The sequence below is a fragment of the Pongo pygmaeus genome, chromosome 18 (assembly GCF_028885625.2).
Source record: "Pongo pygmaeus isolate AG05252 chromosome 18, NHGRI_mPonPyg2-v2.0_pri, whole genome shotgun sequence".
NCBI lineage: Eukaryota > Metazoa > Chordata > Mammalia > Primates > Hominidae > Pongo > Pongo pygmaeus.
In genome coordinates, this window is record NC_072391.2 from 70,008,796 (window position 1) to 70,033,059 (window position 24,264).

The 24,264-nt window shown below is 40.4% G+C and overlaps 1 protein-coding gene and 1 non-coding gene across 5 annotated transcripts in view; one reads left to right on the forward strand and one right to left on the reverse strand.

The window, feature by feature from the left end:
* The window catches only part of PHLPP2 (PH domain and leucine rich repeat protein phosphatase 2), a 78,038-nt gene that overhangs the window by 44,816 nt on the left and 8,958 nt on the right, over nucleotides 1-24,264 (forward strand). For all 4 annotated transcript variants that reach the window (XM_054453256.2, XM_054453259.2, XM_054453257.2 and 1 more), the window contains 9 exons: nucleotides 1,749-1,951; nucleotides 6,085-6,145; nucleotides 9,085-9,180; nucleotides 11,108-11,263; nucleotides 14,364-14,564; nucleotides 19,700-19,862; nucleotides 20,152-20,282; nucleotides 21,522-21,632; nucleotides 22,777-22,971. In XM_054453256.2, coding sequence (XP_054309231.1) covers nucleotides 1,749-1,951; nucleotides 6,085-6,145; nucleotides 9,085-9,180; nucleotides 11,108-11,263; nucleotides 14,364-14,564; nucleotides 19,700-19,862; nucleotides 20,152-20,282; nucleotides 21,522-21,632; nucleotides 22,777-22,971 — 1,317 coding nt within the window. The remainder of the gene's footprint in view (nucleotides 1-1,748; nucleotides 1,952-6,084; nucleotides 6,146-9,084; nucleotides 9,181-11,107; nucleotides 11,264-14,363; nucleotides 14,565-19,699; nucleotides 19,863-20,151; nucleotides 20,283-21,521; nucleotides 21,633-22,776; nucleotides 22,972-24,264) is intronic.
* Nucleotides 12,254-12,360, reverse strand: LOC129016455 (U6 spliceosomal RNA). Its single transcript, XR_008494843.2, has one exon. It is a non-coding gene; the product is annotated as a U6 spliceosomal RNA (small nuclear RNA).

The following is a 24,264-nucleotide window of genomic DNA, read 5'->3' on the forward strand; positions in this document are numbered from 1 at the left end:
CCACCTCAGCCTCCCAAAGTGCTGGGATTACAGCCACCACACCTGGCCCATAACTTTAGGTTTTTTGAATAGTATAGAAATATATATTTTCAAAGATATAGTAAGACTTTACTTATCACTCAGTAGCAGAGAGATTAAGGATCAGGTAGTTGTACCATGTGATATAGACTATCAAATTGCCTTTGACAAAGATTGTTCTCACTTACCCTCCCATCAGTGTATATTTTTTATTTTAAAAATTTTTTATAGAGATGGGGTCTTGCTGTGTTGCCCAGGCTGGTCTTGAACTCCCTGGCTCAAGTAGTCCTCCTGCTTTGGCCTCCTAAAGTGTTGGGATTACAGGTGTGAGCCAGTGTGCCCGACCCCTCCACCATTTTATGAGAATTCCCATTTTCTCATATATTTGTCAATATTGGATTTTAGCATTTCTTTTTATTTATCATCAGTCTAGTAGGTTGAAAAAAGTATTTCATTGTTTTAATCAATGTTTATTTACATAGCAGTGAGGTTGAACATCTTTTTTATATGTATATTAGTAGTTTGTAGATTTCCATAAATGACCATTTTTCTGTTGAGTCATTGGGTTTCTTCTTGATATCCATTGTATTACAATTAAAATGTTAAAGGTTTCATTACTAAGAACTTTTTATGAGAGTTTTATTTTCTAGTCATAATATTTTCCTAAAGGAAGCTGGTAAAAAGATACCTACTGGATGTTCTGTTATTTACAGTAAGCCATTGATGTAGCTTGTAAAGACAGTAAGAGAGAGTTTTTGTTTTTGTTTTTGTTTTTTAACCGCACCAGAGACTTAAGAGAGATATTTATAGAAATATAGGAAAGTGAGAACAGACCTGCATAAATTAAATCATACACTCGTGTAGAAAAAACCCAGAGGTCATTTTCTATAATTTGCCATTGAACTCTTCCATATATATATATGCAGATTATTTCCTTGTCTGTTAATTAATTTTGTGTTTGAACCTTAGCACTAGAGATAGAGCAGGCATAGCAACAGGAAGAAGTATGGCTCCATCCTTATACTCTGGACATGGTACTGTTGTGACTGCTTTGCTGCTCACTAACTCAAAAGGTTGTGTTCATCTTCCTGTTCATTTGTCCTACTTAGTGCCCACCTGACATTATTAGGTATTTGGATGTAAGTGTTTAACTGTTCATAGATATGGCCTCTTTTTTCCTTCTCTTTATTAATTTGTATATGTATTTGCCAGTTTGGATTGTCTAACTTGGCTGTACCTTGAGTTATTCATCAGCTGTAGTTATTTATATAGTACCTTGCAAAATGAGGCGAGTAGTGAAATTCTTAAATTGTTTAGGAAACAGAGAAAGGGGGCCGGGCACGGTGGCTCACGCCTGTAATCCCAACACTTTGGGAGGCCGAGGCAGGCAGATCATCTGAGGTTAGGAGTTCAAGCCTGGCCAACATGGTGAAACCCCATGTCTACTAAAAATACAAAAAATTAGCATGGCATGGTGGGGGTGCCTCTAATCCCAGCAACTTGGGAGGCTGAGGCAGGAGAATCGCTTTAACCCGGGAGGCAGAGGTTGCAGTGAACTGAGATCACGCCATTGCACTCCAGCCTGGACAACACAGTGAAACTCCATCTCAAAAAAAAAAAAAAAGGAAACAGAGAAAGGGATCATACCTGTCCTACTTTTTATTTTTATTCTGGTAAGCACATTTAATAGACTCTTATTTATGATTATTTTCTTGTTTCTGCGTATTAAGGATGAACCATTTGAAAACCATGGTTATTGAAAATCTGGAGGGAAATAAACACATCACCCACGTGGATCTGCGGGACAACCGACTGACTGACTTGGATCTTAGCTCCTTATGCAGCTTGGAACAGCTGCACTGTGGGCGGAATCAGCTGAGGGAGCTAACACTCAGTGGCTTCTCCCTTCGGACCCTCTATGCCAGTTCCAACAGTGAGTTTTCTGTGCAGCCTTTTTTTTTCTCTTTCAGCTGTTGTCAGTGCTTTCTGAGAACAGTGGCACCTGTGGTGTTCCTCAGCCACTCTGCAGGATGGGGTTTGTGGCTCATTGAGGCAAAGCTTTATCTTTTCACTTTGCTGTCAATACTTAAGTGGTTACAGTGTGCATAAAAAGACATGGCAGGATACTTTGAGCTTTACTAATTGAGCATAATAAGAGGCATTCCACAGAATAGTGGTGGTGGGGAGGTGGGCAAGCATGTTCAAAACAGAGCATCAATAATAGTCTAAAACAGGTTGGCAAACTATACCCCAGGACCGCATCTGGCCTGCCACCTCTTTTTTTGTGGCCCATATGGAATGGTTTTTACATTTTTCTAATGGTTGGGTAAAAAAAAAGTCAAAAGGAGAATTTTGTGGCTGATCGTGGGGGCTCATGCCTGTAATCCCAGCACTTTGGGAGGCTGAGGTGGGCTGATCATCTGAGCTCAGGAGTTCGAGATTAGCCTGGGCAACATGGCGAAACCCCATTTCTACAAAAAATACAAAAATTAGCCAGCATGGTGGCACACCTATGGTCCCAGCTACTCAGGAGGCTGAGATGGGAGGATCACTTGAGCCTGGAAGGCAGAGGTTACAGTGAGCTGAGATCGTGCCATTGCATGTTCTTATGAGAGAACTGGGTGAGACTTGTGAGACCCTATCTCAAAAAAAGAAAGAAGAATTTTGTGACATGTGAAAATTACTATGAAATTCAAGTTTCTATGTTTCTAAATGAAGTTTTACTGGAATGCAGCCACAGTGGTTTGCTTGCATATTATTTATACATTCTTGCTCTTGTGCTACAGTGGCAGAATTGAATAGTAGTAAGAGAGACTGTGATATAGTCCGCAAAGCCTAAAATGTTTACTATTTAGCCTTTTACAGAAAAAGTTTGCCAGTTTGTGGTTTAAAAGCTTGTGTAGCCTCAGTGCTAGAATGAGAAGCCCCTGATTTCAATAGTGATTTGCCCTAAGAATATTTTTCAATGAAAAGGTCCTCATATTTGTCAAGGCCATTCTTTTTATGGAAAGTTCTTTACCTTTCTTTACTTTTGATATGTGTTTAAGGAAGGAAAGGAAAATAGGTTAAATTTTACTGTCAGAAAAATGTAAATTTAAATAGTAACATTTTATACTCATCAAATTAAAAAAAAGGTAATTCTGAGTGTTTCCAGAGGCGAGGAGAAGCATCTTCCTGAGCACTCACACACTGCCAGTGAGAGGTGACTGGTAAAACCACCCTAGAGAGTAATGTGACAGTGTTAGAGATGTCGAGACACACACATACCATATTCTAGAAGTTCCCTGATTGGGATATATCCCAAAGACACCCACATGTGCACAAGGAGATGTATACCAGATTGTTTATCACTTTTTGTGAGCACGAAAAAGTAGGATTTTGAGACAGAGTCTAGCTCTGTTGCCCAGGCTGGAGTGCAGTTGCCTGGTCTCAGCTCACTGCAACCTCTGCTGCCCAGGTTCAAGCAATTCTCTTCTCTTAGCCTCCTGAGTAGCTGGGATTACAGGAGTGTGCCACCATACCCATCTAATTTTTGTATTTTTAGTAAAGACATGGTTTCACCATATTGGCCATGCTGTTCTTGAACTCCTAACCTCTAGTTAGCTGCCTACCTCAGCCTCCCAAAGGGTTGGGATTACGGGTGTGAGCCATTACACCCGGCCTAAAAGTAGGATTATTAATAGGAAAATGGGCAAATCAGTAGTATGTTTATGCAATAGAATATTGCACAGCAATGGAAATGAATGTGCTAAAGCTTTGTATGGTAATATGGATAAATTGCAAACTTTTTTTTGAGCAAGGAAAAGTGCATAATTAAATGTATATTGTGATAGTTATATCAAAATTTAAAACACACAGAAATATTGTTTTCTTAGCTATAAATATGCCATAACTATGAAAGAATACATGAGAATGATGAAAACCATATTCAGGATGATGTTTACCTCTCGGTATGTGTGGTATTTTAATTCTTTTTTAAAAAAAAAAAAAGTCTGGGCCAGGCACGGTGGCTCAAGCCTGTAATCCCAACACTTTGGGAGGCCTAGGTGGGCAGATCACCTGAGGTCAGGAGTTCGAGACCAGCCTGGCTAATATGGTGAAACCCCGTCTCTACTAAAAATACAAAAAATTAGCTGGGCATGGTGGCGCTTGCCTGTAATCCCAGCTATTCGGGAGGCTGAGGCAGGAGAATTGCTTGAACCCGGGAGGTGGAGGTTGTAGTGAGCCAAGGTCATGCCATTGCACTCTAGCTTGGGCAACAAGAGCAAAGCTCCATCTCAAAAAAAAAAAAAAGTCTGCCGCATATAAAGCAGAATGTAGGTTTGTTAAAAGCTATATGATAGGTGAAAGAGGATTCATTATTTTATTCTCTTTATTTTTCTGTATCTGTAAACTAGATTATACAGATAAAAGTTGAGGACTTCTGTTTGCGTTGCCTTTTACTATGTTATAGAAGCTTCAAATTGTAGCTTAGATTAATTGCTTGGTCAGAAGAGTGTTAAAACTGGTGAGTGTTGACTTATGCTGTTTGTAGATGCCTGACATCGTAGTAAGTCCTAGCTGTGGAGATTTTTGTTATCAGGCCCATCCCTATCCTTAATGTGTCTAAACAGTCTGAATTCCTGGCCCTACTGGAAAAGACCTCATCAACAGGCACACAGTCCTAAATATTTACTCTTTGTAAATATTTAAGTATATACAAATAAATGAAATATTTTAATAGTATTTAAATACTTAAATACTATGAGTCATCAGTATTCTATCACAGCAGTTAACTGAACAGGGCTTGTTTGAGGTCTTCTACTCCATTTACAAAATCCTTAAATTCTACAACCTGGAAGAATTCACATAAAAACTTGCAGTTTTGATGCCTCAAAGTCAAAAACTCTGCTTTACAAAAAGAAGTTATCTAAATGTGATCAGTTAATATAGGGAAAGCGCTGAACTTGACTAGTCATCAGGGATATGCAAATTGAAACTCCTACGTAGCACCACTATACACCTACCAGAATGACTAGAATGGAAAGGCCTAAAAATCCCAGGAGCAGCTGTTGGAATGTAAATTGGTACAACCACTTTGGAAAACTGTTCAGTAGTATCTGCTAAGGTGAACAGAAACATACCCTGTACCCCGCAGTGCCTCTTCTAGGCTTATGTTCAATATAAGACTTATATTAGTCCACAAAAGACATGGACAAATATGTTCATAGAAGTACTATTCATAGTAACTGCAGACTGGAAGACTTAACATGTCATCAACTCTAAAATGGGCCAATAAATTGTGGTATATTCACATAAAATAATTTTTTACAGGCATGAGAATGAATGAACTATAATCATATACAACTGTAAAAACAAATCCTGTAAACATATTGTGGAGTGAAAGAAGCCAGACAAGTAAATTATACATACTGTGTGCATATATTTATGTAGATAGGCAGAAGTAATTATACATACTGTATGCATATGTTTACATAGATAGGCAAAAGTAATTATACATACTGCATGCATATATTTATGTAGACAGGCAAAAGTAGTTTGGTACTTGGAGTCAGGGTAATGTTACCCTTCAGGGGCAATGACTGGAAGGGGAAACATGGGGCAGTTCCCAGGGAGCTGGTAATGTTCTGTTTCTTGATCTGGGTGTTGGTTCCACTAGTGTGTTGGTTCCACTAGTGTGTTCAGTTTGTGAAATTTTACTGAATTGTTGCACTCTTCTGTGTTTTTGTTATACTTCAATTAAAAGTTAAAATATTGCCAGTAAAAGTCTAATTATTTTTATCAAGTTAAAAAGCTAAGTAGTTACTGTTAACATGTAACTACTGCTTAACGTATAAAGGCAGTGCAGTACACAGGATCCTTCAATTTGCTGTTACATTTGTTTTTCAAGACAAATTGGGATCAGTTAGTCAAAGTGAGTTTTCAGTAGTTTTTGTCTTTAGCTCATCTTAGTAGAATACATCAGTTTTCTCTCTGGTGATTTCACTAAGCTACTTTTCCATTGTCAGCTCTCAGTTACTTTCCTTTTTAGAGGATTTCACTAACACCTGTTTGTTTTTGGATTAGGGCTGACAGCAGTGAACATTTATCCAGTACCCAGCCTGCTTACTTCCTTGGATCTCTCCCGGTGAGTGTCTTTCATGAGGGTGGCGCTTGTTTCTTACTATTTAAGAGATACATGTGGATTCTTTGGCAGTTTTGATGTACAAGAAATCTAAGTATATTGAAATATTTGGATAACCTGGAAAAAGAAAGGATGAGTGGACGAATAAGTTTAATAGCCTTACTGTATAAAGGAAGGATTCTCTTGAAATAGTAAGGTGTCTGTGAATTACTTTTTCTTAAAGACTATGGATGTAGGATGAGATGCAAACAAAGAAGACCTGTTATCTTCAAGGCACTGATTGCTGTTTTGTCAGTTGGAATCAGATAATTCTTGATTTTTAGATAGTGGGTGTTTGTTTGTTTGTTTTTTTGAGACGGAGTCTCGCTCTGTCGCCCAGGCTGGAGTGCAGTGGCATGATGTCGGCTTGCTGCAAGCTCTGTTTCCCGGGTTCACATCATTCTCCTGCCTCAGCCTCCCGAGTAGCTGGGACTAAAGGTGCTCACCACCACACCTGGCTAATTTTTTGTATTTTTAGTAGAGATGGGGTTTCACCACATTAGCCAGGATGGTCTCGATCTCTTGACCTTGTGATCTGCCTGCCTTGGCCTTCCAAAGTGCTGGGATTACAGGCGTGAGCCACCGAGCCCAGCCAGATAGTGGGTTTTTAAAATATTATTTAATTTTTTTGTACTCCTATAACTCATGTTGGTCTTATTTTTGAAGGGACATTAATTATATTCAGGATTTTATTACTCCTCTCGGTGGCCAGAAACAAACAAATGAGGTTTGTTTTTCTTTTATTCATTTATAACCACTGTTGGGCATTCTGGGTTCAGCGGTAGAGTTTTGCAGTCTAGTGGCGAGATGAACAATCAAACAAGCAGTGACAGGGCAGCATCCTAAGTGCTGTGAGTACAGGGTGCCCAAAGCAGATCAAAGGGGCAGTGGGCAGGGTCCTATTTGGTCAGGGTTGTTGTGAAGACTGAGATGATAAATGCAAAATGCATAGGATAGTACCTGACTATGTAGTCATCTCAAGAAATACTAACTGTTTTAGCCAGGTTTCTTTTTGTTGATTTCGTTACTTTATCATTATCATTTTAAGCTAATGTTTTAGATTCCCTTCCATTCTTTTCTGCTTATCTTCCCAGCAAAACCCCAGCATGGGTCAGTACTAAAATTTTACCTTTTCCATTGAGCTTGATCGTTGCCGAAGAAAATCACATCCAAGTAGACACCACTACAAACTCAAAATTTCCAACCTCATCTGGAGCTTATTGGTTCTTTGTCTTGCCAGCACCTTCCAGTGTCCTCAGCATCTACCTCCCTCAGTGTCCCCCTCCCCAGTCTCCTCCATGCTGGAACTTAGCTTCCTACTTGACTGGGAAAATAGAGGCCATTGTGGGCGATTTCCCTCAGCTTCCAAACACCCACCTTGCTTGAATTTATGCAGATGCGTATTCATTCTCAGCTTCTGTCCTCTGTTCATGGCCAGTCCAGCTGTCTGTGCCTGTGATTCCTCCGCTCCCACTGCCCTGGACCTTGCTCTGTTCGTCGTCATTATTGTCCTTCTCTCTCCCCCTCCTCTTCCCTTCCTCTCGTGTGTACGTGTGTGTGTATGTGTGTGTGTGTGTGTTTTCAGCCTCTTTTTTCTTAGTCTGTACACACACTTTGTCTTTTCTGTCATAACAAAGTTCCCTTTACCTCACAACCCCCCTAGCTATTTTCTTAATTCGTCTCTTCCCCCTTTTGTCCAAATTTCTCAAGAATTATGTGCATTTGTTGGCTTAGTTTCTTCAGTCCCCATCTGCTTATCCTTTTAACAGCTCAGTTTAGTTCTGCTCTTATTGGAACTTTTCTGTGTTGACACAGTTAATCTTGTTCTCTTTTCTCCCAACATGCTTTTTCCTTGGCTGGCTAATACAGTCTGATTTTTTTCATGCCACTATGGCCATGTTTCTTTTGCATACCCTTCTTCCTCAGCTAGCCCTTTAAAGGTCGATTATCCCCAGGGTTCTGTCCTTGGTCTGCTATACTTCATTGGACGTGACCTCATTTACTCCAGTTATTTCAGCTACACTCAGATCTCCAGCCCAGGCCGTCTCCTCCGGGTGCTCCAGCATCACCAAGCTGCTTGTTATTCCCCATACATGTCATGCATTTCTTCTCTTGCTTCTGTGCTCTAGCTCATGTTGCCACCCTGTGCTTGGAATGTGCTCCTCACCTCAGGCCTTTGTACAACATCTTCATATTCTAACCCACATATTTCTTAGAGAGCTTGTTTTGATCCATTTTAGGTAAAGGGTTTCCTTCACTAAGGTATAGCAATATGTGTGTTTCTCTTATATAGCGCAGCTTCATTCTGCCTCATTATATCGCTTGATAAACCCGTAGATACCTTGAGGCCTAGAGAAGCTGTCATATCTGAAAAAAAATTCTCTTGACTAAATATCTGCCTGGTGCTCTACTAATTATTTGAGCTCACATTCTAAATGGTTTGAAACTTTTTCCCTACTAGTTATCTTTTACCTGTACTGTTTTACTTGTATTCATTCTGTTCATTTTCCTTGGAATTTTCTTCTCTTCTCACCCAGTCATTACCTGTGGAAGTCTTAACTCATCTTTGAAGGTTTGTTAATTATAATTCCTTATCTTTCCCTCATCCCATCCCGCCACAAGTGTGCTTTTCTATTGCAGAAAGCCTTTTTATCCTCTTTGAGCATGTAACATAATTGATCCAGTATTATACATTTTCAAGTACTTGTCTCTCCTCTCCCTTCTAATTCAACAGCATTCACTGAGCACCTACTATATTCCAGGCAATGTTCCAAGGGATGCCTTGGAGACAGTGTTCCTGCCCTCAAGGGGTCATAGGCTGGTTAATGGATACATTATAGCCTAGTGAAATGAGTTCCACTTGTCATCTTAAATGGTGCCATTTAATTATTTATTTTCTGCAGAAACCTGCTAGAGTGTGTCCCTGACTGGGCCTGTGAAGCAAAGAAGATAGAAGTATTAGATGTGAGCTATAATCTTCTCACAGAGGTTCCCATGAGGTATGTGTGCCTGAATGCATATATTATGTATATATGTATGTATATACTAACATTTACGTGTGTGTATATTTAATTTTTTTTCTAGATTTGGGTTGCCTTTTATTTGTTCAGTGTGTTGAGTACCTGCTGAGCATGAGGCAGTGTGATGTGCTGTAATAAAGCATGGGCTTGGCTTGCACGGAAAGTAATGAGAAGATAGTGTAACATATGTGGATAACTGTGATGAAATAAATACACTAAGAGTTGCTGCCATAGGTTGGTGACATGATAGTAATAATAGTTAATTTTTATAGGATGAGCTATTATAAGCTGGGCAGTGTTCTAAGAACACCACTTTTATGATTTTACCTAATCCTTTAAAAACCTTATCATATATTTAATAGGTGCTGTTATCTTCATCTTAGAAATGAGGAATGTAAAGCTTAGAGCAGTTAGGTAACTTGTTGAAGGTTGCACTTAACCAGGAAGTGACGGGAGCTGGCATTTGAAGGTAGTCTTTTTTTTTTTGGAAACAGGGTCTCATTCCGTCACCCAGGCTGGAGTGTAGTGGCACAATCACTCCTCACTGCAGCATCAACCTGCCAGGCTCAGGTGATTCTCTGGCCTCAGTGCCCCCCTCAGTAGCTGGGACTATGGGTGCACACCACCACACCCAGCTAATTTTTATATTTTTAGTAGAGACAGGGCTTTGCTATATTGGCCACACTGGTCTCAAACTCCTGGGCTCAAGCAATGGGCCCATCTCAGCCTCCCAAAGTGCTGAGATTGCAGGCAGGAGCCACCACACCTGGCCTTGGATGTAGTCATTTTTACTCCAGAGCCTTCACTCTTTTTTTTTTTTTTGAGACAGAGTCTTGCTCTGTTGCCCAGGCTGGAGTGCAGTGGCTCAGTCTCGGCTCACTGCAAGCTCCGCCTCCTGAGTTCGCATCATCCTCCTGCCTCAGCCTCCCAAGTAGCTGGGACTACAGGTGCACGCTGCCACACCCAGCTAATTTTTTTTTTGTATTTTTAGTAGAGATGGGGTTTCACCGTGTTAGCCAGGATGGTCTCGATCTCCTGACTTTGTGATCCGCCCACCTCTGCCTCCCAAAGTGCTGGGATTACAGGCGTGAGCCACCGCGCCCAGCCAGAGCCTTCACTCTTAATCACTACACTGTATAAATTAAATGGAGAAAATCAGAAGAAATTTGAATAATTTGGAAATGTTTCATGGAGAAGATGGCATTTGAATTGACCTTTACCAGATGATGGGATTTTTCTAAGTGGTGGGAGAAAGAGAGGGGGGCTTGGTGAAGGCGGCAGGGAATGATATATTCAAAAGCATTGAGGTATAAAATGTTATTTTCTATGGAGTCTTTAAAATTAAACTAGAGGCGTTTAACATACTAAATGTGAACACAATCTTTGAAGTCAAACCTTAATTCAAGTCCAGACTTTACCATTTACTATGCAGTGTGAAATCTTAGGCAAATCAAATTACTGAACCTTTCTGAATTAACTTCATTGTTAAGTGGCTTAGCACATTTTACGTACTCAATAAATAGTAGTTTTTATTGTAATGAAATGTTACGAATTTATTCACAAGATGTGTTAATATTAATATACTGAATTTGTGGTGCTGCTTAGACTTAAAATCTAAATTGATTTATTCTAGAAATTGCCTTTTTAGTGTAGATCTCCTCTGTGCTGTTTGCCTTCACTAATTCACCTTTTCTCAGAATGATCTTAATGACTTCCTGGTGGGTGGTAGGTAAATATATGGTCATAGCTGCTTTCTTGGCTCAGGCACTTACTTGTCAGTGAGTATACAATCTAGGAGAATATGTTTCTATAAGTTAACTGATTTCAGTTAAATAGGCTAGGACAGCCTCAGAAAGAATGATTTAACTAAGTTTTTAATGTGTTTGTTTGTATGTTTCCCCCTTAGAATTCTGAGTAGCTTGAGTCTTAGAAAACTGATGCTGGGACACAATCACATGCAAAACCTCCCAACACTGATAGAGCACATCCCCCTTGAGGTGTTGGATCTTCAGCATAATGCACTCACGAGGCTGCCAGACACTCTCTTCTCCAAGGCCTTAAAGTAAGTACCATAGAATTTTTTTCAGAAGAGCAGAATCATTGGCTAAACAGACTGCAGTGACTTATCATTGGAGTGACCTTTGGAACTATATTTACAGAGAGTTTACCTAATAGTCCAACTATGAGTGGAGACTTATTTGCAATTTTTATGAAACAAAATATGACACTGTTTTATGAGGCAGTAACTCATAGTTGAAATAACTGTCAAATCCTTAAAGAGGTTTCTGTGTTGTAAACAATTTCAGACAGGTTGAGAAGATTCAGGCTTTCATCTCTGAAAATGAATATAGTTATGATATTTAAAGAGAAAGCACAACATTCTGCTGTGGTTTCTTTGGGCAATTTTGAGCTTTTGCATTGGAGAGAAAAGGACATACCACTAAAGTTAATTTGGTTTTTGCTCCTAGCTTTACCGAACTGCCTTTAAATTACAGTCTTTATGTGCAAACCTTTTTGTGTACTTTTTGAAAACTGTATTTACAGATAATGTGCTTCCAAAAGGTGTCATTTGCCTTCTCACTATAAATTAACAAATAGATGACATGTCTTGCTATTTTAGGCCTGTAATCAGGTGTACCTAATGTGTACATCACCTTTAAGTGAAAACTAGTTTTGTGGAGTTTATTTGTTTTTTGTGGGGTTTGTTTTGTTTGTTTTTTGTTTTTTTTTTTTTTTAGAGACATGGTTTCACTCTGTCACTCAGGCTGGAGTGCAGTGGTGCAATCATAGCTCCCTGCAGTCTTGACCTCCTGGGTCCAAGTGATCCTTCCTCCTCAGCCTACTAAGTAATTGGGACCACAGGCATGCACCACCACACCTGGCTAATTTTATTTTTTGTAGAGACACGGTTTCACCATTTTGTTCAGGCTGGTCTCAAACTCCTGGACTCAAGTGATCTGCCTATCTTGGCCTCTCAAAGTGTTGGGATTAACAGGCGTGAGCCACTGCACCCAACCTGAAAACTAGTTTTTTTCTTTTTCTTTTCTTTTTTTTAAATATGGAATGGTTCACAAATTTGCCTGTCATCCTTGCTCAGAGTCCATGCTAATCTTGTCTGTATCGTTCCAATTTTAGTATATGTGCTGCCAAAGCAAGCACTGAAAACTAGTTTTTAATTATATTTTTCTACAACATGGAGAAGGCAATATTGTCTTCAATTTAGAAATGGAGAAAACAGAGATGAGCAGTAGTAAATGAATAGGAGACCTAAAAAACTGTTTAGCCCACAGTTGTCTGGCTTGTTCTCTCTTTAGCAGCTTATACATCTCTTAATGTATAATACAGTTGGTTGGATAGTCTTCAAAATAAAATCTTTGGAAATTCTAAAACGTATTTAAAGGAAATTTTCTTTATGTAACATTTAATGGAGTATTGATGCAGTTGTTAATCTACAAATATTTGTTAGCAATGCATAACGCTGCATTTGGTCCTCATGATAGACTGAATGAAATTAGTTTACAACCTTAGAATCTGTAGTGAGTAACTTAGCTGTAGCGAACTGTCGGTGGTATTTATTTAATACAAACTCTGGACAGAGCTTTGTTGAGACCACAACACAAGCAGACACACAGTACCTGCCATTAGCTTAAAAGCTAATTCGTTATGTGAAACTTATATTTCAATATAAAAAGTGAATTAGGGATTATGGATCATACAACATGAAGAAGACATGAGAACACACAAGTTTAATGATAAATAGCTGCCTTTTATTGAGAATGTTCTGTATATACCAAACACTATGTTAGGCAAATTTTAAAATTGTACCATGTTTTATCTACTAGACTGGCAAAGATTAATGGATTTGTAATATTCAGTGTTGACAAAGTTGTGACAAACTGGCACTCTTAATAGTCTTCTTGTGGAAGTATAATTTATTTTTTTTTGAGACACAGCCTAGCTGTGTTGCCAGGCTGGAGTGCAGTGACATGATCTTAGCTCACTGCAACCTCCGCCTCCTGGGTTCAAGCAATTCTCCTGCCTCAGCCTCCCAAGTAGCTGGGATTACAGCCATGTGCCACCACACTCAGCTTTTTTTTTTGTATTTTTAGTAGAGATGGGGTTTCACCATGTTGGCCAGGATGGTCTCAATCTCCTGACCTCATGATCCACCCACCTTGGCCTCCCGAAGTGCTGGGATTACAGGCGTGAGCCACCTCGTCCAGCCGGAAGTATAATTTCATATACTCTTTCAGGAGCTCAGTTTGGCAATATATTAAATCTCTAAAAAATGTGTATCCTTTGATCCCACAAATTCCGTTTTTAGGAATGTACTCTAAGGAAATAATTGGTTAAGGATACAAAGATGCTCGTTACAGTGTCTATAATAGCGTGTGTATAGAAATGGAAACAGCCTATATGTTCTTTATTAGGGGATTATGGAATTGGCTGAATACATAATGATGCTGTTAAAACCAGACAAAAGTCTTTTTTTTTTTTCTTTGAGATGGAGTCTCACTCTTTTGCCAGGCTGGAGTGCAGTGGCACGATCTCGGCTCACTGCAACCTCCGCCTCCTGGGTTCAAGCAATTCTCCTGCCTCAGCCTCCCTAGTAGCTGGGACTACAGGAGTGCACCACCGCACCCAGCTAATTTTTGTTTTTTGTTTTTAGTAGAGACAGGGTTTCACCATGTTGGCCAGGATGGTCTTGATCTCTTGACCTTGTGGTCTGCCCACCTCAGCCTCCCAAAGTGCTGGGATTACAGGCGTGAGCCACTGTGCCTGGCCCAGACAAAAGTTTTTCTAAATGGTGTCTTCACAGTTCAAAAATATGTGAACATGATATTCAGCAACATCCTTTCAGTAGGCAGTTTGACAGTAAAAGATGAAGTTAGGTTAGAATCAGGCACTCCAGAAGCCTGGGAAAACAACCAGGCTTGTACTTTTTCCTCTCTAGTTGGTTTGCATGAGTTGAGTAAAAGGAACTTTGGGTTGGATAGGATCAATTAGAGAAAAACTAGCTGGAATTTTTTTTTTTTTTTTTTTTTTTTTCCATTTGGAAGCTTAGAATGGCAGCATTCCATACTGAAGTGACATGATGGTTTCTATATAGGAAGGCAACAAATAAACTTAAAGGAGGTGATGATCTGTTTGTGTTCTGTCAGTCTCAGATACTTGAATGCATCTGCAAATAGTCTGGAGTCTTTACCATCCGCCTGCACTGGAGAGGAGAGTTTGAGTATGCTGCAGCTGCTTTATCTGACCAACAATCTCCTGACGGATCAGTGCATACCTGTCCTGGTAGGGCACCTGCACCTGCGAATCTTGCACCTTGCAAACAATCAGTTACAGACCTTTCCTGCAAGGTAAAATGAATGCAAACTTCGATCATTTCAAATACACAACATTAATTCTACATTTGTCAGAAAAAATATAGCCATCTGACTATGACTCTTTGTTTACGTTCACTGACTTAGAGATGCTATGATTTCACTAGTTGAGTGGCAAAAATCTCATCTTAATAGTTAGTACCCTGTTGTTAAGTATCGGTAACCAGGAAAATTGGTCAAAATATGTTTAATTTTTAGTTGTGACTTCTTAATTATGGTCTAATGCTCAATCTAGAAAAGTACAGGCTTATGAAACAGATTCCGAAGACAATTTTTTCTTTTGTCAGCACTGTTTTATAAAATACTGTTATCTATTTATTCATAATACAAAAATGGAATACTTATTATATGTCAAGTATTATGAACAGTTACAGTCTCTGTCCTCTAGGAATGTATAGTCAAATTGGGAAAATAAACAAGTGGATGGGTAGTTGCAGTGCAGTCTAAGAAAGGCAGGGTATTTGGCTGGGAGTGGTGGCTCACGCCTGTAATCCCAACACTTTGGGAGGCCAAGGCGGGCGGATCGCAAGTTTGTGAGTTCTAGAGCAGCCTGGCCAATATGGTGAAACCGTGTCTCTACTAAAAATACAAAAAAATTAGCCGTACGTGGTGGCACATGCCTGTAATCGCAGCTACTCGGGAGGCTGAGGCAGGAGAATTCCTTGAACCCAGAAGGCGGAGGTTGCAGTGAGCCAAGATTGCGCCGCTGCACTCCAGCCTGGATGACAGAGTGAGACTGTGTCTCAAAAAAATAACTAAGTAAATAAAATAAATACATAGAAAGGCAGGCTGTTAAAGACGATATGCACACATTGCCAGTCACACTGCACAGAGCCTGGGGATGGGGCTAGGCTCCCTGGAGGAAGAGATGAATAGTAGTTAGCCAGGCTATACCTATAACACATAAGAAAGATGTTTAATGCTGTCAAAGTATGAGACAGTGTCAGTGGATAAGTAAATACCTTTCAAAATACATTTGGTTAAAAAAACAACTTTAGAACTTTTTTTTTTTTTTTTTTAAGAGATGGGATCTCATTATGTTGGCCAGGTTGGTCTCGAACTCCTGGGCTGAAGTGATTCTCCTACCTCAGCCTCTCAAGTACCTGAGACTGCAGACGCATGCCACCATGACCAGCTAAAACTTGGAAAATTTAACACCAGAAAAATCTATGCCATGAAAGTAGTCATTAAAAATAATATTTTCAAAAACTAAGAACATGGGGCAATGACATTTGATATTAATAATTTTGGATGAAATTATATGTATGTAAATTATAAAATTATAATTTTTATGAACATTTACCATTTACAACATGAGATAGAGCTTCAGAAGACATACAGGAGAAACTTGATTGGAGTTCAGGTGATTCTCCTGCCTCAACCTTCCAAGGAGATGGGACTACAGGCATGCACCACCACACCCAACTTATTTATTTATTTATTTGAGATGGAGTCTTGCTCTGTTGGCCAGGCTGGAGTGCTGTGGTGTGGTCTTGGCTCACTGCAACCTCGGCCTCCCAGGTTCAAGTGATTCTCCTGCCTCAGCCTCCCAAGTAGCTGGGATTATAGGCATGTGCCACCACACCTGGCTAATTTTTTGTATATTTGTAGAGACAGGGTTTCACCATGTTGGCCAGGCTGGTCTCGAACTCCTGGCCTCGTGATCCGCCCACCTTGGCCTCCCCAAAGTACTGGGATTACAGGCGTGAGCCACCGCGCCTGGCCTGCACCCGACTAATTTTTTACTTGTAGAGGCCGGGCGTGGCCACTCATGCCTGTAATCCCAGCACTTTGGCAGGCCGAAGCGAGCGAATCACGAGGTCAAGAAATCAAGACCATTCTGGCCAACATGGTGAAACCCTGTCTCTACTAAAAATACAAAAATTTAGCCAGGCATGATGGTGGGTGCCTGTAATCCCAGCCACTCGGGAGGCTGAGGCAGGAGAATCGCTTGAACCCCAGAGGCAGAGATTGCAGTGAGCCAAGATTGTACCACTGCAACTCCAGCCTGGCAATGGACCAAAACTCCATCTCAAAACAACAAAACAAAACATACTTGTAGAGGTGGGATCTCGCTATGTTACCCAGGCTGGTCTTGAACTCCTGGCCTCAAGTGATCATCTCACCTTAGCCTGCCAAAATGCTGGGATTATAGGTGTGAACTACTGTGCCTGGTCAGCCTCCTTGAGAGAATTAAAATAATGACTTTTTACTTTTACTGTTTTTTTTTTTTTTTTTTTTTTTTAAATGACTTCTAAAATGAATGCAGAATCTTAATTTCAGGGTGTGGTAGCTCTCTTGAAATTTTACCAGATTAACCTAATTGACCTCAAATATGTTCATATAAAGTGAAAATAATAGACCACTGGAAGCTGTTGGATGATACCAGGCATAATGCTGTAAAACTAATGAATCTCACCTAATTTGATGACACTTCTATTGTTGGAGGGGTCAAAAGCAGGTTGATATAAAACTTAAAACATATCAAAGAAAATGAAAATAAGAAGTAATAAAGACAAGAATTAGGCCAGGCACGGTGGCTCACGCCTGTAATCCCAGTACTTTGGGAAGCTGAGGTGGGTGGATCATGTGAGATCAGGAGTTTAAGACCAGCCTGGGCAACATGGTGAAACCCTGTCTCTATTAAAAATACAAAAATTAGCCGAGTGTGGTGGCGTGTGCCTGCCTGTAATCCCAGCTACTCAGGAGGCCAAGGCATGAGAATCGCTTGAACCTGGGAGGTGGAGGTTCCAGTGAGCTGAGATTGCGCCATTGCACTCCAGCCTGGGCAACAGAGCGGGACTCCATCTCAAAACAAAACAAAAAAAGACAAAGACAAGAATTAACATCACAAAAAAATAGAGTAATCTGAATATATATAATAAAACTGAATGGAATTTAGGAACAACATATTTTTTAAAATGTGTGTTCTCTACTAAATAATAAATCTACTGTCAGTTCATTTCCTGAGCAGTGTTGTAATTGTATATGCACAATAGAAATCTTGTTTGTTTCTTTTGAACTGTTTTCAGAATCTAGCACAGTTCTGGGTACTCAGTAAGAAACTGATTGAGGAGGCTGCATTTCTATTTACAAGTCAGAAAAATCCAGGCAGGATAAGGGAAAAAAGCATGAGATTTGGACGTGGGAACACTTTTAAAATATATTGTTAAATAAAAGGAAGTCATAAATACAATGTATAGGCCAGGCGCGGTGGCTCATGCCTGTAATCCCAGCACTTTGGGAGGCCGAGGTGGGCAGATCATGAGGTCAGGAGATCGAGACCATCCGTCTCTACTACAAATACAAAAAATTAGCTGGGCGTAATGGCGGGTGCCTGTAGTCCCAGCTACTTGGGAGGCTGAGGCAGGAGAATGGTGTGAACCCAGGAGGCAGAGGTTGCAGTGAGCCAAGATTGTGCCACTGCACTCCAGCCTGGGCAACAGAGCAAGACTCCATCTCAAAAAAAAAAAAAAAATACAATGTATATACAATGTATATAATATAGTACCTTTTTTTGTTTTTTGTTTTTGTTTTTGTTTTTGTTTTTTGAGTCAAAGTCTTGTGTCGCCCAGGCTGGTGTGCAGTGGTGCAGTAATAACTCTCTGCAGCCTCAAACTCCTGGGCTCAAGCGATTGACCTGCCTTAGCCTCTGAAATTACTAGGATTACAAGTGTGAGCCACCACACCTACCTGGCCTATAATACCATTTTTTAATTTGAAAAGTATAGTTTCATGCCTTAAGAAAGACAAGAATACCATCTACCAAAATGTTTTCAGAGATTATTTAACTTATTTTAATGAAGTAGCATTAAAAGATTTTTTTTCCTGTTTGTCTCTATTTTTGAGTTTTTTTCAGTGAGTATATATTATTATCAGAAAAAATAATTGTAATTTACAAAGCTTAGTTATTTAAAAATATGAAATTTCTAGGAGTATAAATTATTTATGATATGTTATATGAAAAAGGCAAGATATAAAATTTATGTAAAACAAATATATGAAACATTTGATAGGAAATTCAGCAAAATGATAAAAGTAATTCTTTCAGATTGCTGGTATTGGTGATGTATTTCTTTATTTTTCAGACTTTCTCTCCGTGTTAACAGCAGTCGATTGTTTTTATAATTTTTAAAACAGTAAATCAAAATAAATTAGAACTATTTGTAATAACCTGAAGGTGTTAGTCTCACTTAAGTTATTTTGCTTACCATGTAGAAAGCTTTGCTCAGTCATGGAACAGTGTGAATCACTTGCCTCACAGCACAGTGCTGTGTGTATAATAAGAACTTGATAAATGTTTAGTGGAGATGAGTTAATGTCATGAATTGGGTAAGTATAGAAATTTAAAACTGAAAAGAATCTTAGTGATGGGCCGGGTGCGGTGGCTCACGCCTATAATCCCAGCACTTTGGGAGGCTGAGGTGGGCAGATCACCTGAGGTTGGGAGTTCGAGACCATCTTGGCCAACATGGAGAAACCCTGTCTCTACTAAAAATACACAATTAGCCGGGTGTGGTGGCGCATGCCTGTAATCCCAGCTACTCGGGAGGCTGAGGCAGGAGAATTGCTTGAATCCAGGAGGCGGAGATTGTGGTGAGCTGAAATAAGGCCATTGCACTCCAGCCTGGGCAACAAGAGTGAAACTCCGTCTCAAAAAAAAAAAAAAAAAAAAAAAATCTTTGTGATGATTTAGTGCAACCTTATTTTTCATTTTTTACAGCTGAGGGTGTTGAAGACTGCTGACATTGACTTACTTAGTATTTTGCCGCTAGTTAGTGGTAAAGCAAGCATCAAGACTAATCCCCCAACTTGAGGCCACTCCTTTTCTAGCCACTTTTTGTACATTAGGTAACAGGAAGATGTTCCTGCCCACAAGATCCAGCAGCCCTTGAAGCACACTGAGGCAGATCAGGCTTAGTTATAGCAGGAGTGGTTATCTTCTTGAGCCATTGCCTTTCCTAGTATTCCTGGTATCGGTTTCATTTCTCTCCAGTCATCTGGCAGTGGACCGTGTTGGCCTTCTGTACTCTGTGGCTGCTGTAGAATAGCACTTCCTTGGCAGCTGCTCAGTCTTGATGCATTATAGTATTCTGTTGTTTCTTTTTCAGCAAACTAAATAAATTGGAGCAATTGGAGGAACTGAACCTAAGTGGCAACAAACTTAAAACCATTCCCACAACCATAGCAAACTGCAAAAGGCTGCACACCCTTGTTGCACACTCCAACAACATCAGCATTTTCCCAGAAATACTGCAGTTGCCTCAGATCCAGGTACTTCTGTGTGCTGGAATGATGTCCTTACTGGGGGAAATGGCAGGAGAGTGAATGACATTATTCTCCTTTTATAAAGAAGAAGAAAGGAGTGTGAATGAGATTATTCTTATAAGGAAAAATATTATTGTCTTCTTATGTACTCCAGTTTGGGACCAGAATGTATGTAATGGATTCCTGGGAAGAAATTAAGTTCCTCTTTGGGGATATAGTAAGAGATTGGACACTTGGGAGTGAAAAACTAAGTCTCTATGATGTATTTTCTTTTGATTTCTCCATTTTTTCTTAGTTTGTAGACCTAAGTTGCAACGACTTGACAGAAATCCTGATTCCAGAGGCTTTGCCTGCTACATTACAAGACCTTGACCTGACTGGAAATACAAATCTGGTTCTGGAACACAAGACACTGGACATATTTAGGTAGGAAAAAATTTGAAATGGAATATCTATGTGTTCTTAGGCCCACCAGCCATGTGTAGGTCTTCCTTAGTACTGTGGAGATCTTGATTAATGAAAAGAACAGAATGAAGTTAGGCCATAAAGCCGCTAGGTTCTCTTCTTTGATTAAGTTATGAATAGATGTTCTATCCAGTAGTCAATCTGTTTATATTAGGACTACTCCATGGCTACTACCCACCCACATACTGAATATTTTCACAACAGGCATAGATGTTTTAGGTGGCACAGATTATATAATATCTAAGAGACAATACAAGTTCATCCATTGTACCAAGATGTCATTGTATCAAAATACTTAACATAAATAGATGGTTGACTAACACTTAGAAATCTTTGTTGTGCTTAGTTTTTGATTGAAACTCCTACCCCTTTGATCCTCCTACCCCTTTCCTTTCTCTCCCCTCCTTCTTTGCCAGTAGTTCAGCATACTACTTTCATCAGTCTCTCTGGAAATGAATCTTAGTCAGTCCATAGGTTATTTTATTAAGAGATAATATTATTGTTGGCCGGGTGTGGTGGCTCACGCCTGTAATTCCAACACTTTGGGGGGCCAAGGTGGGTGGATCACCTGAGGTCAGGAGTTCGAGACCAGCCTGGTCAACATGACAAAACTCCATCCCTATTAAAAATACAAAAATTAGCCGGGAGCGGTGGCTCACACCTGTAATCCCAGCACTTTGGGAGGCCGAGGCGGGCGGATCACTTGAGGTCAGGAGTTTGAGACCAGCCTGGCCAACATGGTGAAACCCTGTTTCTACTAAAAATACAGAAATTAGCTGGTTGTTGTGGCAGGTGCCTGTAATCCCAGCTACTTGGGAGGTTGAGGCAGGAGAATTGTTTGAACCCAGGAAGCGAAGGTTGTAGTGAGCCCAGATTGCACCACTGCACTCCAGCCTGGGCAACAGAGGGAGACTGTCTCAAAAAAATAAATAAAATAGAATAAAATAAAGAAATACAAAAATTAGCTGGGCATGGTGGCATACACCTGTAATCTCAGCTGCTTAGGAGGCTGAGGCAGGAGAATTGCTTGAACTGGGAGGCAGAAGTTGCAGTGAGCTGAGGTCACACCACTGCACTCCAGCCTGGGTGACAAGAGGGTGACTGCTTCTCAGAAAAAAAAAAAAAAAGAATACTATTGTTGGGATAGTTTTTGTAAAATATAGAAGAATATATGGTTTAATCTTCCTTCATCTCCCACAGCCATATCACAACCCTGAAAATTGATCAGAAACCTTTGCCAACCACAGATTCTACAGTTATGTCAACCTTCTGGAGCCATGGACTGGCTGAGATGGCAGGGCAGAGAAATAAGTGAGTATATTGGCCATGGAGACTGAGAAAGAAAAAAGGCAGCCCCTGGCATCTGAGAACTGGCCTGATGCTCATAATAGCTAGGCCATGTTGTTCTGTTGTACACAGACAAATCATAGAACATCAGTGTCAGATAAGATCCCTTTGAGATCATGATAAAGTTTTAAGACAAAAACAACAGTAATGTGTAGTCAACAGAATACCAGACACCCTCTTTCATGGCTAAGATGGGTAGATGCTACTTTCTTTACCAGTTACAGCTTTATCCTTCTGCTAATTTTCCTTTCCTTTAGATAAGATTTATACCCAGCCATAGAATGGCCCCACTTTCTGATGACACCCAGTCTAGTATGATCCTCTTCCTTAGACCCTCCCCAAAGTGATCAAACCAAAGTCCAAACCCTATACTGGGTTCTTTTCAGCACCACTTAGTACCTGTATACCCCAGGGTTCCATGGGGTGCACTCTCATTTGCTATAAGGAGTAATAAACTCAACTTTTTCAACCATAGGTGTGCTCTGGTGGTCTTTGACTGATAGGCCTTGACAAAACTAATCCTTAGTTACTACTAAGAGAAAGTGTTTTATCTTACCAGCCTTTGGCAGCATTGCAAAGCTAATATGTATTGCCCGTGAATGCGACTGTTTCCCCTTTCCTTAGGACATTAGCTCTTTCAGATGTTGCTTAATTATCATGTCTGGGGACTTTTTTTATGTGTAGATTACGATTTGCTAGTAGTCTTCGCCACCTTTAATTAAGACTTACTTTTTAAAAGAATGCTCCTGGCCAGGCGCGGTGGCTTATGCCTGTAATCCCAGCACTTTGGGAGGCCAAGGTGGACGGATCACAAGGTCAGGAGATCAAGACCATTCTGGCTAACATCTCTACTAAAAATACAAAAAAATTAGCCCAGCGTGGTGGCAGGCACCTGTAGTCCCAGCTTCTCGGGAGGCTGAGGCAGGAGAATGGCGTGAACCTGGGAGGTGGAGCTTGCAGTGAGCCGAGATCACACCACTGCACTCCAGCCTGGGTGACACTGCAAGACTCCCTCTCAAAAAAAAAAAAAAAAAAAAAAGAATGCTCCCTGAAGAATAATATTTTACCAGTAACTTTTCTGTTTTCTGTTTTCATGTTTCTGTTATAGGCTGTGTGTCTCAGCACTTGCTATGGATAACTTTGCAGAGGGGGTGGGAGCTGTGTATGGCATGTTTGATGGAGACCGAAATGAGGAGCTCCCGCGCCTGCTGCAGTGTACGATGGCAGATGTGCTTTTAGAAGAGGTACAGCAGTCAACTAATGACACAGTTTTCATGGCTAACACCTTCTTGGTATCTCACAGGTAAGCAGGTGGGTTGAAAAATCCCTAACTCAGTTCTACTTTTGGAAAATATATTTTTCTAAACCAGAAGATCAGGGTCTAAATTATGAGTACAGGATCAAGGAGAGAACTCACGTTGTTGTCTTCTATGATCATTCTCTATATGAGCATGGAGTGTGGGGACTTTGGCTCTTTCAAAAGCCTGTGGGGTCATCTGTTTTCTCTGTTGAATCCAAAGGCTGCTAAGGATCTAGGAAGCCCAGAATTTATGTGCAAAAGGTTGTGTGTGTATATATATGTGGTTGTACATTTTGAGGAGGAAGGTGGTCAGCTTTCATAAGATTGTCCAAGGAGTCAGTGACCTACAAAAGAGTTAACCAAATACTCATCAGATTGATACGTTTAGAATGCCTCTTTCTGGGGTTTTACCAAACTAATCTTCTAAGTAAAGTATAAGCCACTTAAGGGCAAAAACCGTATACAGATGCTCCTCAACTTAGAATGGGGTTACACCCTGATAAGGATGTAACCCTGACATCATAAGTTGAAAATGTGGTAAGTAGAAACTACATTTAATACACCTAACCTACTGAACATCATGGCTTCACCTAGCCTACATTAAGTGTGCTCAGAACGCTTACTCCATTAGCTTATAGTTGGGCAAAATCATGTGGTGACACAGGGCACTGTATTGGTTGTTTACCCTTGTGATCAAGTGGCTGGCTGGGAGCTATGGCTCGCTACCTCTGCCCAGCATCATGAGAGAACATCGTACCACATGTCACTAGCCCAGGAAAAGATCAAAATACAAAGTACAGTTTCTACTAAATGCATACAGTATTGCTTTTGCACCATCGTGAAGTCAAAAAATCTTAAGTTGAACCATCGTAAGTCGAGGACATCTGTATAACCTAACTAATGGAGCATTTGCATGTCAGGTGGACCGATAAAGGATAGGAACAACTGAGAGGTTGTTTGTCAACTTGTATAATCCAGGTTGAAATGGAACAGCTTGGAGCTTGAACTAGTTTTTTTTTTTTTTTTTTTTCCTTTTTTGAGACGGAGTCTCGCTCTGTCCCCCAGGCTGGAGTGCAGTGGCGCAGTCTCGGCTCACTGCCAGCTCCGCCTCCCGGGTTCACGCCATTCTCCTGCCTCAGCCTCCCGAGTAGCTGGGACTACAGGTGCCACCTCACCCGGCTAATTTTTTGTGTTTTTAGTAGAGATGGGTTTTCACCGTGTTAGCCAGGATGGTCTCGATCTCCTGACCTCGTGATCTGCTCGCCTCGGCCTCCAAAAGTGCTGGGATTACAGGCG